The sequence below is a fragment of the Linderina pennispora genome (assembly GCF_002104995.1).
Source record: "Linderina pennispora strain ATCC 12442 chromosome Unknown DL89scaffold_2, whole genome shotgun sequence".
Taxonomy (NCBI): Eukaryota; Fungi; Kickxellomycota; class Kickxellomycetes; order Kickxellales; family Kickxellaceae; genus Linderina; species Linderina pennispora.
In genome coordinates, this window is record NW_024468250.1 from 736,046 (window position 1) to 750,915 (window position 14,870).

A 14,870-nucleotide genomic window follows, 5' to 3' on the forward strand; every position below is an offset into this window, starting at 1 on the left:
CATTTGCAGCTCCTTCACTTTGAAGAACCGTGCCATTGCAAAAAGGTTGTCAAAAAGCAGCACGCTGTGTAGAGTATTTCAAAAGGGGGTATGAAACTCAGGAGAGCATCGCCCACCCTGCCTCTACTCCTCATTGCCTTTCCCATTCCCGGACATCTGGCTATTCCTGCTCTACTTACTTCACCGCACCATCTTCTCTAGTTCTTCTTAAACCATCCTCATCCACCCTCCCTCTTCATCATGGTTCACCGAAGTGATGGTCGTGACTGGCGCTTTGAGCTGCCTCTCAATCCCGTGAAAGTCAGCGAGAACTCAGTTGGTCCTGTCTCAACGATGAGCGACTACTTTTACGTGGAGAGTTTCGTCAAGACATGTCCAACCCGTGTCAACGAGCTGACAGCCAACGCCTTCACCGTCCTGATCCTGGAAAGTAATGACCCCTGTGACTGCGATGTCCCCTCGTGCGAAAAATCCCACAAGCGCATATGGCGCTCGAACCTGCGTACAATTGACCTACTTCGGAAGCGCCATCTGATTAAGGAGTTCCGGGTCATCGCACACGGCGTGAGTAAAAAGCTGCTGAACATCAATCAGGAGCTGACTAAGCTTGCAGATTCTCTGGGCGGACCCTTGGCAACTGTGCGTAAGATCCTATTCCTTGGTAGAGGATTGATACAGGCAGGTGCTGAGGACCTGGACTGCTGGCAATGCAGACTCCTGAAGTTGCTGCGAAGGTCTACCACAGGTTATTCCCAAACGTCAGTGATCTCACGTTCCATCGACAACGCAAGTGGGGAGTATCGGCTGGATACACTAAGCTACCACCAGATAGATGCACTCTATTCGAACAGACATTCACAAAGTATATGTACCAGCTGGAAGCCCTTCAACTTCACCTGACGACGCCTTTAGAGTTTCACAAATTCTGCGAAAATCTGTCTTCGCTGTCGATAAACATCCAGCACATTCGCCGCCACCGCGATTTGCCATTGATTCCTGCTCTTCGTCTGCGGTTTCTCTACCTACTTCGAATTGATGGACCCATCCCTTGGAATCTCTTTGAGTTGGATCGAAGGGCAGCTAGTTTTTCAGAGTTTAGTGAAGATTGACTTCACATTTGTCGTAAACGCCGAAAACAAGACGGCATTCCCCGGATACCAGTACCCCATCGACTTCCCGGTGTTGGGTTCTTTGCGTGTCACCAACGCCATAGGTGTGTACGACAATATTTACGCATATTTCACTTCTAACACACTCAGAAGGCTGGTGGTTAAGGATGACCCAGATGCTTTCGAGCATATCGATTGGCGTGTCCTGCAAACTGTGCAGCGGTTTGAGATAGAACATCCCACAGGGGAGTTCTACAAGCGCGAGTACTCATCAGACAGTATCCAGAAACTGTTCGCCCAAGAGTCCGCAGTCCGCGAGGTCGTCATGCTCGGCCCGGTCTACTATACACTGCCTCGCACCATCAACTGGCACAACCTGGTCTTGCTCGACATTGCAGTGGCCATTGCCGACAAGGACATGCTCGGCAATATGGTGGCACAGCTGCCGCACCTGGAATCGCTGCATATCAACTGCGTGTCGATGCTTACAAAAGACGCTTGCGACACGGTTTACCCCTGATCAGAAGACCGTTCCTGAAGGACTCGAAGTGACTATCGACGAGGAGTACGCTGAAGAGAATCCATACCGGGCGCTCAGTTGGAGGTTGAGGCTGCTTGATATCTACGCTGACAAGGCATTCGATGTGGACGGGTTCTGCCAACTTCTTTGCCGCTTGCCGCGTGTGACGAGCTGTGCGATCAATGGCACGCAAGCCGCAGAGGTGAATCGCTTGCTGTATGGCCACTATCTAATGAAGCGGTATATCCACTTCTACAATTACTATGCACCCTATTAGCCTCATCTGTTTTATTAATATTCCACATTAACAAACACCATCTTAGCATACAAAAGCAAGTAGGTGAATACCACAAATCACTATTTACCATCCTATGTATTCTAAAAATGGCCAGGTGCTTAGGGCAGTGCATATGCATGACAAGCTGATATCGCTATTTTTGCTGATATTCTCTAATACATGTTCTCTTGTTGAGGGCTGGCACAAGGATAACTTCAAGGGAATCTACCCTCTACTTTGTTCATTCTTCATAGAAATCACACATTGCAGCCCTGATTTAAAATGTGATAGTTCGCTGAGTGGTATTCAGGGTTAAATGACCACGTATAAAAACGCAATCAGTGCTTCAGATACCTCAACCTACTTTTCCTTGCGGGTTTTCAATTTTCTCTATCTAATCTGACAATTGTTTTGTTTTTCTTGGTTCAACTTTAATAATCGATACATGGAGGTGTGAGATCAGTGCGTGTTTTCGATAGGGTTCTACTAGTCGACTATATTCCGAATATTGGTTTTGCATGTATCTTAGACCATGTCAGCACTGGTAGTGGAGCATATGAAGAAAATAAATGATGCATAGTGAGACAGCGTCATGTTGTTTATGGTATACCTTGTATTTCGGCTCACTCATTTCAGATGCCGGTCTACTGAGCCGATTGAGCCATAGGTAGGATACAATCGGGTTGACCGGGTGAGGCTTGGCATCCTAAATACGCCACCTGGGACCTGTGTCTGCTGTTTGCGTTTGGTTTAGTGCAGCTTCATCTGACAGTGGCTGTCATATATGGTCAAAACAAAAACTAAACAATCATCTGTCTATGCGGAAGCAGCTCGGGGTTATGCGTGCTTCGCACCTCAAAAATGTTGCGATCCATGAGCAATTCGGATACTGGTGTGATAAAGCCTTATAGAGTAAGTCGACTGGAGCGCATGCGGCAGTATGCATCGGTCATCCGCTCAGTCCGGGCATTAAGGAATATCTCTTCGCTTGGGCAAAATAAGCCCCCTAGTAGAAGATAACTCCTCACCAGTCCTCCAGCTCAACTCCTGGTTATTTTGCTGGCATAGTTGGAACCAGATTTGTATAGCAGAGGCTTTACATTCAGTTGTTTTTGACCGTTCTGTCTCATGTTTGGCAATCCTGCAGATACAGAGCAATGGCGCCGCAAACTAGTGGCAATGAACGCCTTCTACACTGGAAAGGAAAATGTTCGCAATAGTTGTTATTTTCCTTCTTGTCAATGACCATTATCAAGTTGTTATGGATGCTCTGAATATGTGCCACAAGCTATGGATGCTTAAAACAGCAAAAGCAGTGAAGAGCTGTAGGCTGTACCCAGTATTTTAACTAAATCATAACTTTTTTGAGATTGTGGATATATAAAAACTGATGCAACTCTCCCACTGAAGCTATCTAACTGAGCTCCAATTTTCCTTCAATATTTTCCTGCACCCAACTTTGAATAGTGACATAATATTCGGTCGATAGGAAAGTCAAGATCATGGCCACTCAACTCTCGAACACCCTTGCTTTGAATCGCAAGAACAACGAAGATCAGGGAGAAGGAGATGATCTCGCTACTCCTTTTTAACACTTGTGTTGGTAGCTACAAGACCACCGGGTCTACCGCCTGAACCCAACATGCAGTCGGGAAAGAAGCCAACTCTCATCCAAGTAGCAGAGGTTATAGCGAGAGGTGGGAATGGTTAGTCCATAGCCTTACGCTGAAGTTGCTGCCTTCCACCGAGAGTGATTACCTCTTTAAAGTATATCTTGCAACTTGAACCTACAAAAGAGAAGATAGAGCGTGTGGTTAGTATTAGTTTTGTTCTGCGAGAGGAGGCTAATAAAACGAATAGTTAACAGGTTTGAATTCATCAAGAGATCAAGAGAATAAATGTAAAGAAACCGTTGGAGAGAACAGAGAAAGGCATGGAGAACATTAGGGTGAGGAGAACGGAAAGGGCGGGCGGCAAGTGTTGGGCATATAGCCTCATGCTGCGCAATGTTGCAACATCAGTTTGATGCAACAGGTGTGCATAGCAAAGAAAGGTCATTTTCAGACTCAAATATCCGAGTCTGACTGCCCATTCTCTCCAGCAGGATCAGGGCACACGCTACCATGTATCTGACTCGGTTCGGCCCCAGTCAGCCAGATGCGTCTCGGATCCAAAGTGCTGTGTACACGTCTGCACCTCAGGTAGACATTTGTCTCTGCAGGAGATGATGCAGGAATCAGCCAATCCTCATGCGTCATCCGTACACGATGTCTACAATAATGGTTCAGTCTGCTAGTGGGTCTGTGATGAGTACGATGGAAGGTGCTCTGCCAAAACGCTCTTACTGGACAGCGATCTACCAATAGATGGAACATATCCCTAATTCCGTCAAATTTCAGGGGGTTGTCCTACATCTTGGATGGAGGGGCCGTGGATCGCCGTGGCGAATGCGGACGTGCTCAGCAAATGCACGGCTGCGTGAAAGGACTCAATGGGCTGGGTGTGTTTGGGAAAATTCACACGGGTAAGCACAAAAACCGTAGTGGTCTACAAGACGTATAGTTCCTGGCATTTGTTTGGCGCACAGACGTGCATACAGCGCCCAGTTTTGTGCAGCCGCTATTTCCTTCGGAGTATTGGGTTTTGCTTGTCTCCCTCTCCTGTCCTTGCCAAACATTCCTTTCGCGCTACACAGGAGCATCTGCGGGGCGCGGGGAGTGATGCGCCATGTTTTTCACCCCCATCATGGCAGCAAAGACACTAGATAGGGAAGGTCCGCAAATACGGAGAGGGGCCAGGCGGCCATGTTCAGGTAGTAGTTTCCAAATAGTACTTTACGCCCTGTCTTCTTGGCTCGCAACAACATATAAATGGCTATCGCTAGACGACATCATCCCCCATCGCACTCTGGCATCTTCAGCTTCTCATCGTACACTCCTTTGTTACTTCCCCCCTTAACTCCCGCAACTCTAGAAGTGTCTAGTAAAGAATGCACGTACTGCGTTTCTCTCCACCAATCGTCGTGGCTGCCATTGCCGGTTGCAGCGTTGTCCAGGCCACACCCATCAGCGGACCGTCTCCGGGCCCGCAGAGCAGCGCGGCACAGATCACTTTTAATACGCCTATCCCCTGGTATAACTTTGACGTCCCTCACGGATATACCTACTGCCAGGCAAGCTACCCATCTGCGAGCACCTACACTGCCGTTCCCAACGCCGAGCTCGAGCTTGTGCAGCTTGTTGTTCGTCATGGCGACCGCACCCCAAATGCAATCATACCCCACGAGGACACCACCTGGACCTGTGACGGTGTTGATGAGGACACGTATCTCCACATCGCTAACCCGTCGGCCAAAAACACGACTGGGTCGTTCAAGCAGGTAATCGAGATCCCCAAGTGGAACGGCAAGTTCGGCTTCGAGAACCAGTTCTACAAAGGCTCATGCGAATCGGGCGAACTGACTGACAAGGGCAAGTTCCAGCATTTCCAGCTCGGGTCTCAGCTGCGGAGCATCTATGTTGACAAGCTCAACTTCCTTCCCAAGAAGCTCTATGACTCGGACATCATCCACTTCCGCTCAACATACGTCTGGCGCACCAAAAACTCGGGCGAGAGCCTGATTGGTAACCTCTATCCTGGTCGCAGCATCGAGTCCAATGTGGCAATTCCTCTGCACACTTACCCACAGAGCATCGAAACGATGCACGAGAATCCGGCTGCCTGCCCTAAGATCAAAACCAACCTTGCACAAATGACTGCCTCGGCCCAATACCAGAATTTCCTCAAGGACCAGGCGCCCTTGATGAAGAGGCTTCAAGATATCATGGGCATGCATACTTCCGACTACACGACCACTTGGTACGTCATCCTAGATGTGTTGATCACTCGCAAGTGCCACGGGTTCAAGTACCCGTGCAACAGCAGCGGCCAGTGCGCGACAGAAGACGATGTCGAGCAGGTCATCCGCAATGCCAACTTTGAGCTGGCGTTCAAGTACCGCGACAGCTCGATCTCACCCGAGTATACACGCTTGGGACTCGGCTCATTCCTTGGCACGCTCAAGGAGCAGATGCAGAGCTTTGTTGCTGGAAACACAGGCAAGCTCAAGCTCTCTCTCTCTACTCGGCCCACGACACCACGATTGCCCCTATCCTCGGTGCCCTGAAGGCATCCAACGCCGACATGCTGTGGCCGCCGTATGCCTCGAACCTGGCGTTCGAGCTATGGAGGAAGAATGATGGCAGCCATATTGTGCGTGTCGTGTACAACGGCCATGTTTTGCAGTTGCAGGAGGGCCAGAAGTGGTGCGACCTCAATGCCTGCCCGATCGACACATACTACAAATACCTCGACAACTACATCCCAACCAACATTATCAAGGAGTGCTCTACACAATAGTCTTGAAGCAGGTACAGCTCTAACAAAATAATTGAAAATACACAATCCAAACCCGTGTAAGGGTTCATTAGATGCTGGGCCACCAGAATAGGTGCCCAAGAATTAAGATCAAAGCAATTAAATGTGGAGAAAGGCAATGTCCATAAATGGATGCGGTGATGGGAGTAGAAGGCCAACGGGGCAGAAGGATAATGTACTGACATACAGATTAAGCAGTGCGCATATGATAAATGGAAATATCGTGGGGTTTCATGGAAATTCTTAAAAGTTCTTTGTGCGCTGAGTTACTCAAGATAGATAAAGCGGAGATAGAGTGGCAGGCGGATGCCAGCTTCTTGTTCCGTCTACAGTACTTCAAGTAAACTGAGGCGTTATACGCGAAGATTTAAAATAAGAAGTGAGAAAATACTAAGCAGTTAAACCGGTAAGAAAAAGAGAAGGGAGCTGTTTCAGAGAAGAGCTCAGCGCCACATAGTTGGTGAGTCGCCAAGTCAGGATTTTCCTAGCACAGTGACTTGCCGATTTGAGACAAACCATGTAGTCCATCGACTAGTATCCAACATTAGTGCTTTGGTGTTCTGCATGATAGGAATTGGAATATTTACATAAAGGAATCAAGATAAAAGCTGTGAGGCTGCTGACATGACATATGTATCGGTCGTGAGACTAGTGTCCCCGATGTATTATTTGATCGAGATACTTGTGCCACAACCATATGTTATTCTTGTGAAAGATCCAAATCCGAGTTGCCATCGTTTACAGCCGGACATTAGCCTCCACTGCTATGCGCCTGGTTCCTGGTGTCGCCACTGCTGATTTGGTCCACATTGGCACCCAGTTTTGATTAAAATCAACAGTTCCTTTTAATAGCACATACAAGTACACTGGCAGTATTAATATATTTATATAATAAACCCTATTCAAAATTACCACCACAGGCACATATACAGCCATTAAAATGCTTATTTGATAGTGTTGTGCAATGATCTAGTGTTGTGCAGCCGGTGATGATCATTATGATGATGATATGGTAGGTGCCAAGTCGACCTACAACGAGAGCAGCCCTCACGCTGAGCCAATAGAGATATCCAGTGGAGACCTGTGATCACTACAATTGCACATTGTTGCCTTGGTTTCAGTGATGTGCTCAGATGTTGCATAGCAGCGACCTCTTCAAAAAGGGCAGCACGCGGCATTTGTAGTTTTCCTTTCTCTTTTTCCTTTTTCTTTAGTTTTGAAATTTGCCACATTTGAAGGTGCCATTCACCTCCATTCTGAAAGAAAAAGGGGATAGAATCGCCAAGATATTGGCGGTTTGTGTCATATTTGCTGTCCTTGGAATGACCATACAAACCAGTATCACCCTGGACACTTCAGAGCCCAAGAATTGCAGCTACCAGATATGAGGGGATATGTATGAACAAGGTCATTCGGGACGTGGAAAAGTGGTCATTTGATTCTACCAAAAGCACAGTATGCGACATATCTCTCGAATACAAAGTCTTAGAAAAGCGTCAAAAAGTATATTGGAGTATTTATCAGGTAATAAACGGAATGCAGTATCATAAGAGCGAAGACATGAAAGGGTGTAAGGAGCAAGATAAAAAGGGCATGACATGAAAATGAGATGGCATCATGGAATTCAGAAGGCCGCAGCAACAACTGCTGCAACAGCAGCAGCAACACCGACGACTGCACGCTCACCAGCGCCGCTAACAAGTGGAGCAGCACTACGCGATGATGCCTTGCCTGATTTGCCGTCCTCATCGTTATCCTCGCCGCCCCTGTCCTTTCTTGCCGAGCTCCTGGGGTCAATCGTGGCCATGGGGCGGCCGCCAAGTGCGGTTTGCTGCTGGACCGGGCGGATGGCAGCAGGTAGGGCGGGCGATGGCTGGTAGCGGGCGCTGATGGGCGTGAAGGCGACACCTTGCTCGGAGAACTGCGAGCAGATGCGGTAGCAGGTCTCGCGCTGGTCTTCGGGTGCAGTGCTGCATTGTCTGGCACACTCAGCGTTGACAGTGGTGGTTGGCTGCGGGCCGTTGAGGGCAGAGGCAGCAGCAAGGAGTGGGAGGAGTGGGAGGATGTTCATGACTGCGGGCGAGAAAGGGAGGTCGTGAAACTAGATCTGTGTAATGAAAGAGGGGTGTGTACGTCGTTACGCGGGGAGTGAGAGGTGGCAGGGGATATGTTGTTTGCGTAAGGGGTTTAGAGACTGCAGAGTGGTGAGGGAGAATGAAACAGGGAGGAGGTAAAGGATGAGAAGGAGTGGCAGAGGGAGGGGGTGTCGCTTCTATATGCAGATACAGCAGGCAAATGTTTATCAAGAATTCTTGAGATTTAAGGCCTGGCCAACGTTTTCTGCTCTTCTGTACTGCAGCCGGTTCCCGCTAGAACATTTCCGCCGACTCCAGTGTGCGCTGTCGAACCAGTATTCGGTTTCGATTGCATATGTAACGGCTCTTGCTGTCCAAGAAAATAGTGTAAAGGTAAACGCATCGGGCCGCTGTATCTCCCTGCCTAATCAGTGAACGTTGGCAGACTGGGCAGTAGCATTGGAGGCAGATAGCATTTTCCACAGGCAATCCATGTACTCCTCCGGTCCCTCAATAGCTCCGCACATTTGCCATGTCCACAATGGAATGGGGGACCGACTCGTGGTATTACTACAATTCTACGAGAATATACCGCGGAATTCTGAGGAGGGTCAATTTCTTAACGAGTGCGCATGGGGGAAAAATCTAGGATGGTAGACACATTCTAGTCGTATAAAATGCATTTTTCTACTTGGAGCTGGCGTGAGCCGAGCTGGCAGAGTCGCCGTTGCTCTGGTTCAGCCGATCCATGGAAATGGGCGGCGGCAGGACCTGGGCGCCCTGCGGCGTATCGCGCTTCTGGATGTTCTTGGCATGCGTGTACACGAGGCCGGCGGCAAAGCCCAGCAGCACCGCCAGCACGCCGCCAGCCGTGATGGGATCGGGGAACCACAGCATGGCGAACAGCGCAATCGGCAGCTTGTTGAGGGCACCGATCATCGAGTACGTGGTGGACGAGGTCGTGCGCAGGCACCACGGCGAGCAGTACGAGATAGCAAAGGCGGCCACGCCCGACACGAACATGCCGCGCACAAACGAGTACAGCTCCGCCGAGTTCACCGGGTTCGAGTAGTAGCCCGTGAAACCAGTCCAGTCCTCCATCAGCAGGCTCATGACCATGTACAGCGGCAGCGTCAGCAGGTTGTTGAAGTACACGGTGTCAAAGTCCTTAAAGTTCACCTGCTTGATCACCTTGCGCATGTGGATCACAAACGTCGCTGACGCCAGGCAGTTAAAGCTCATCCAGAAGTACCCGTGGCCGTTGAACGTGATGTCGTTCCAGGCGCCCACAAGCGACGATAGGACCATCAGCGAGAACGACGTGAGCATCAGCGGCGTCACCGAGGCCTTGAATACCCACTTCTCGCCGTACGCGACCGCGATGATCGTCAGGTTCTTGAAGACTGTGAACAGCGGCACGTTCAAGTACTCCAGCGCCTTACCGCCAGTGTACAGCATCAGCGCCTGCGAGCATGCTACCGGGAACCAGGTCATCGCGTCCTTCTTGTTCATCGCCCGGTACTTCACGTTCAGCCCGACGTGGTGCGCCAGGACCATCAGCGCGACACTGCCGAACGCCTGAACTGCCAGCATGAAGAACACCATGTGGTACTCGAAGCTCGACAGAACCAGCTTGTTGACAAGCGTCATTGTGATGGACGACCCGCAATACGCCAAGATGGGAATTGCGGTCTGGAGCATTGTTGAACTCATTTTTCGGTCTACGGAAATAATATCGTCTGGTTCCTAAGAAGTGCTGTTTCTGCCTCGCGTCGTTAAAAGGGGAGAAATGAATGTGCGTTTATGGCTGGGAGAAGGAAAGGGAAGCGGGACACTCTGCAGGTGTGTGTATGAAGCAGCAACGGAAGAGAGAGGGAGACTGGAGACAAGAGAAAGAAGGGATCGAGAAGTGCAGAGTGCAAACAGTGCTTGCTTTCTGGCCTGCAGGCTGGCAGCCCGGCCGCGTTGAAAATTTTTTGGGGAGGCTGGCGGCTCTCTTTGGTCACGGGCGCATTCCATCCAATCGGCGGGCAGCGTGTTGTTTTAGACTCTCGGCTCAGATCACCGCTGTGCGACGATGCACCCGGCTGCTGTTCCTCCGTTGCCCAGACGACCAAGATGATTATCTGTAGATATTGAGATTATCTCCCCCACCCAACGCGTGGCACGCACAGCCAGCCCTCTCAGACGGCGCTACAGACCAGCAGTGCAGGTGTAGAGCGCCTGAACACGGTCCACACGGATAGGCAGACTGCCAAGCCGGGATTGCCTATGGCGAAGAACGCAGCGCCGCTGAAGAGTCGTATGCTGCCTAGTACCGCAATGCCCGCGTGCTGCCTGGTGTGCCTCGATTAGAATGCCACTGTATGAATGTGTGCACATGCATCGCCCACTGGGTGTGTGCTTCTGGGCTGTTTCCTTGTCTACATCTGATCTGCCATCGCATTTGATCTGCAGGGCTTGGCGCTAGTATAGCTGTGACGTGCGATCTCTTGACAACGTAAGGCTGATTACGTTCAGATGCTCTATCAGAGATCCATTTCTATCCATACTGCACTTCACCCATGTTGTCTCCATGATGGGTACGGTTCCAAACAATGCGTCCAGGACAGAGTTCTATGCAGGTGATAAATGCATTGAAAACCACATCACAAATGAAAGAAAGTATGAGCAATGGCTATATTGTTCTTGCTGTTATTCAAAAATTAATGGCTTAATATAGCTAGTCGTCCCAACTACATGAACGTAGTTTTGTTACATCTCTGTCTTACAGCGCGTTGAAGCCCATACGGATATTTGTCCTTTCCTGTCTCTAGCCGGCAAAAGGCATGGTACGGCCGGCCAAGCACACACGAGTATTGGTATGAGTTTAGCCATACAATTGGCAGGAGGCTAACAGGAGCCTTTCTGTCAATTATCGCATGTAGTCGGCCAATATATAACTGTGAAGATGTTTTATTTTTTACCCTATGTATACGTTGGCTAATAATTCAGCATTTTTCTTATTCGAGGATGCACATACCATCAAGCTTAATATTATGTTTGAACAACGTAACATTTATTGGCACAGCCATTACATATAGATATACTATACAATTTGGTTTCCTTGACTATCGGTGTAGGGAATTCCAAAATCATGATAAAACCATGCTCTTTTTGGACGGTATCCAACAACCTGAAGCACCTTTTCGTTTGATTCCTGGGAAACGCCGCGTTCAGAAAGTACATCCTTTACCGTAGATAGTATATTGTCTAGAACAGCCAGCTTGAGAAGGGAGGGTAATCCAGACACCAAAATGCACATTGCGTCGAGAGAAGGAACCATTGGTATCTCCACAACACTCGAAAAAAGGATAAGTTGAATGAGTGTGCTGCTCCAAATGGGTGTTAATTCTGTATTTTCAGGGTTATTTCCAGTGCTGTATATGGCTCCGACAAGAAGCCAGCGCAAATGAGGAAGCTGAGGGAGAATATGGATGAGATCGGAAAGGTAGACGGGAAAATCGAGATACAGCTCTTCTAACTTTGTCCACAGAATCGTATCAGGGAGTGGAATTGGTAGGCTTGTCTGAATATTTATTTTAGCGGTGGAAGCAGAGAACGGTTTGCTAAAAAGATCCTTTGCAATAGACACCGTAGTTTCATCATGCATTTTATCCGGCCAGCTTCTTATAGAAATGGTTAGAGTTTGAACATCTCTGAAGGTGGTTATCGCAGAGAGCTGAAATCTATCAATTATATCAGTGATAGTGGCAGTCTGTATTGGTGCATCCTTGAATAAAGCGAAAGAGTTGGAATATTTGAATGGATAGTAACCTAAACGCAATTCCTGCAGCTTTGGAAACGATATAGAAGGAAGATATGTGTCAGATTCATCTGTTGACTCAGATATTTTGGGATAGTGATAGATTTCAAGCTTCGTAAGTGTTTCGAAAATAACAGATCCAGGTAGGCAGGCTCTGAAGATGTGCCATGAATGTAGAGTGTCAGAATAATATAGGCTCAGATACTCGAGTGAGGGTGCATATATTTTAGGGATATGCTCAGCACTCTCACTGTTGATGTGAAGATGTAGCCTAGTGAGGAATGAAGAAAAGTACTTGTGGTCCATCTCTGGAAGTATACGATCGGATAAAAATAGTGTTTGGAGCTGTGGCAAGTAAAAGTTCAACACATCACCGAGTGGGAATGCTGGCGGATTCTTCAATACATATCCGGATGCTCTATGCGACAAATGCTTCACATGAGGAATATGTTCTATAAAATATTGTGAGGTCTGTGACAGTTGTATTCTGACATCGTCAGCTATTGGGAGTTTGGTGTCGGAATCCTGTTTTGCCACCTGTGGAGTTCCAATAAAAAGTATTGTTTCCAATCTAAGCCATTCGATGGTGCTGAATCCAAATATTTCGAGGATGTTTCCAAGAGAGGGAAAATCGATGGTACAGTCTCGAAATGAGATAAGAAGTTGCTGAGTGTAGTTGCTGTTTTTTGATTGCATAATATGCGGGATGTTTGTTCTCCATAGAATAGGATGTGGTGATGAGGCTGCGAGATGTATGCCTCGGGATGCGAGTTGGTCAGAATCACAGGTGCCGTCATATAGAAGCAATTGCTCAGCTGTTGGTTTGCAGCACAAGATAATCGCGGTAGTGTAAAGGCTCTCTTTTATAGTGTACCTCCAGTGTTGGCAAACCTGGCTAAGCTGGAGATATGAAATATAGATGTCGACATCATCTGAACTGCTCAGGTCAATACTATTGCCAAGTATATTGACTATTCGCAGAAGAATATATGGTCTCAGTGTTGCCCAGTTCGCCATTAGTGTAAAAAACGAATTTGTGAAGAGGAGTGGAAAAGAGATGCAGTTCTTGTCAGCAACAGTTGACAACCCCTACTTGTCATATGCATGTCAATCCTTGTCAATATTTCCCTAATCCTACTCTACAATTCACAATACTAGACTTCACTCGTTTAAAGGGGTCACATAAATTTAATATCCATTGTCGATTTTAGTATGATCAAGATACTGCTGTACTACTGGCTAGAAGAGTGTTAACATTCATACGTGTGTTTATCCCTGCTTGCCTCTAGCGGGTGCGAGGCATGGTACATCCAGCCAAGCATACGCAAGTGTGGATGTGTACCTGTTTTTACCTTATGTATATGCTGACCAGTATTCCATCATCTTGATTCTTAATCGAACATGTACATAACAACAAGCATAGAATTATGTTTAAACAATGTAGCATTTATTGGCACAGCTACTTCACCTAGATGTATTATAAGATTCGGTTGCCTTGGTTATCGGGTTTAAGGAATGTCATTTTGAAAATAAAGCCTTGGTCTTGTTGGAGGACACCCTGCAACCTGAAATACCCATTCCCTAGATGTTCGAGAAATGGTGTGTTCAGAAAGTGCATTTTTCGCCGTGGCTAACATATCGTCTGGAACAGCTAGCTTGAGAAGAGAAGGTAGGCCAGATACCAAAACGCACATTGCATCAAGCGATGGAATCGTCGGGATATGAACAACGCTTGAAAATAGGACAAGTTGAGTGAGGGTGGTGCTCCAAATGGGTGCTGATTCTGTATTTTCAGGGCTATTTCCAGTGTTGTATATAGCCCCGACAAGAAGCCAGCGCAGATGAGGAAGCTGAGGAAGGATATGAATGAGGTCGGAGAGATAAACCGGGAACTGGAGATACAGTTTTTCTAACCTTGTCCACAGAATCGTATCAGGAAGTGGAATTGGTAGGCTTGTCAGGATACGCAAGTCAGCAGTGGAAGTAGAGAACGGCTTACCGAGAAGATCCTTTGCAATAGACGCTGCAGCTTCGTCATGCACCCTATCTTCCCAGTTACTGATAGAAATGCTTAGAGTCTGAACATCTCTGAAGGCGGTTATCACAGAGAGTTGGAATCTATCGACAGCATCAACAATAGTTGCAGTCTGTATTGGCGCGTCCTTGAATAAAGCGAGGGTGTTCGAATCTTTGGATGGGTAGTAATATAAACGTAAACACTTCAGCTTTGGAAACGATATAGAAGGAAGGTATGTGTCTGAGTCATCTATCATTTCAGATATTTTAGGATTATGATAGATTTCAAGCTTTGTAAGGTTTTCAAAGATAACCGACCCAGGCAGGCTGCCTCTGAAGATATGCCATGAATGTAGAGTGTCAGAATAATATAACCACAGTGTCACCAATGAAGGTGCAAAAACTCTAGGGATATGCTCAGCACTCTCACTGTTGATGTGAAGATACAGCCTAGTGAGGAATGGAGAGAAGTATGTGTGATCAAGTTGTGGAAGAGTAAAATCGGGCAAAGCTATTGTTCGCAGCTGTGGCAAGTAAAAGTCCAACATATCACCAAGCGGGAATGCTGGCGGATTATTCAATAGATATCTGGATGCATCATGTATCAAACGCTTCACATGAGAGAGGTGATTTATAAAATATTGTGAGGTCT

General features: G+C 47.7%; 5 protein-coding genes across 5 annotated transcripts; 2 read left to right on the plus strand and 3 right to left on the minus strand.

Moving 5' to 3' along the window:
* Positions 1–148: 148 nt before the first annotated feature.
* Positions 149–1,617, plus strand: DL89DRAFT_265126 (uncharacterized protein; the record flags this gene model as incomplete). The annotated part of the gene is made up of 3 exons (XM_040886529.1): positions 149–682; positions 724–1,012; positions 1,065–1,617. Coding segments are annotated over exons 1-3 (1,284 nt in total), but the record flags the coding sequence as incomplete, so codon positions are not given.
* A 2,951-nt stretch (positions 1,618–4,568) lies between these two features.
* Positions 4,569–6,355, plus strand: DL89DRAFT_265127 (phosphoglycerate mutase-like protein). The gene has a single exon (XM_040886530.1). The coding sequence runs from the start codon at positions 4,896–4,898 to the stop codon at positions 6,069–6,071; it is 1,176 nt and encodes a 391-aa protein (XP_040746294.1). The 5' UTR covers positions 4,569–4,895; the 3' UTR covers positions 6,072–6,355.
* Positions 6,356–7,542: 1,187 nt separating this feature from the next.
* DL89DRAFT_265128 (uncharacterized protein) lies at positions 7,543–8,552 on the minus strand. Its single transcript, XM_040886531.1, has one exon. The coding sequence runs from the start codon at positions 8,391–8,393 to the stop codon at positions 7,947–7,949; it is 447 nt and encodes a 148-aa protein (XP_040746295.1). The 5' UTR covers positions 8,394–8,552; the 3' UTR covers positions 7,543–7,946.
* A 444-nt stretch (positions 8,553–8,996) lies between these two features.
* On the minus strand, positions 8,997–10,198 carry DL89DRAFT_265129 (UDP-galactose transporter). The gene has a single exon (XM_040886532.1). The coding sequence runs from the start codon at positions 10,045–10,047 to the stop codon at positions 9,085–9,087; it is 963 nt and encodes a 320-aa protein (XP_040746296.1). The 5' UTR covers positions 10,048–10,198; the 3' UTR covers positions 8,997–9,084.
* Positions 10,199–11,152: 954 nt separating this feature from the next.
* Positions 11,153–12,921, minus strand: DL89DRAFT_265130 (uncharacterized protein). The gene has a single exon (XM_040886533.1). The coding sequence runs from the start codon at positions 12,896–12,898 to the stop codon at positions 11,486–11,488; it is 1,413 nt and encodes a 470-aa protein (XP_040746297.1). The 5' UTR covers positions 12,899–12,921; the 3' UTR covers positions 11,153–11,485.
* Positions 12,922–14,870: the final 1,949 nt, after the last annotated feature.

Coding starts and splice junctions, on each gene's coding strand:
- DL89DRAFT_265127 (XM_040886530.1), top strand. CDS start 4,896: ATGCACGTACTGCGTTTCTCTCCACCAATCGTCGTGGCTGCCATTGCC.
- DL89DRAFT_265128 (XM_040886531.1), bottom strand. CDS start 8,393: ATGAACATCCTCCCACTCCTCCCACTCCTTGCTGCTGCCTCTGCCCTC.
- DL89DRAFT_265129 (XM_040886532.1), bottom strand. CDS start 10,047: ATGACGCTTGTCAACAAGCTGGTTCTGTCGAGCTTCGAGTACCACATG.
- DL89DRAFT_265130 (XM_040886533.1), bottom strand. CDS start 12,898: ATGCAATCAAAAAACAGCAACTACACTCAGCAACTTCTTATCTCATTT.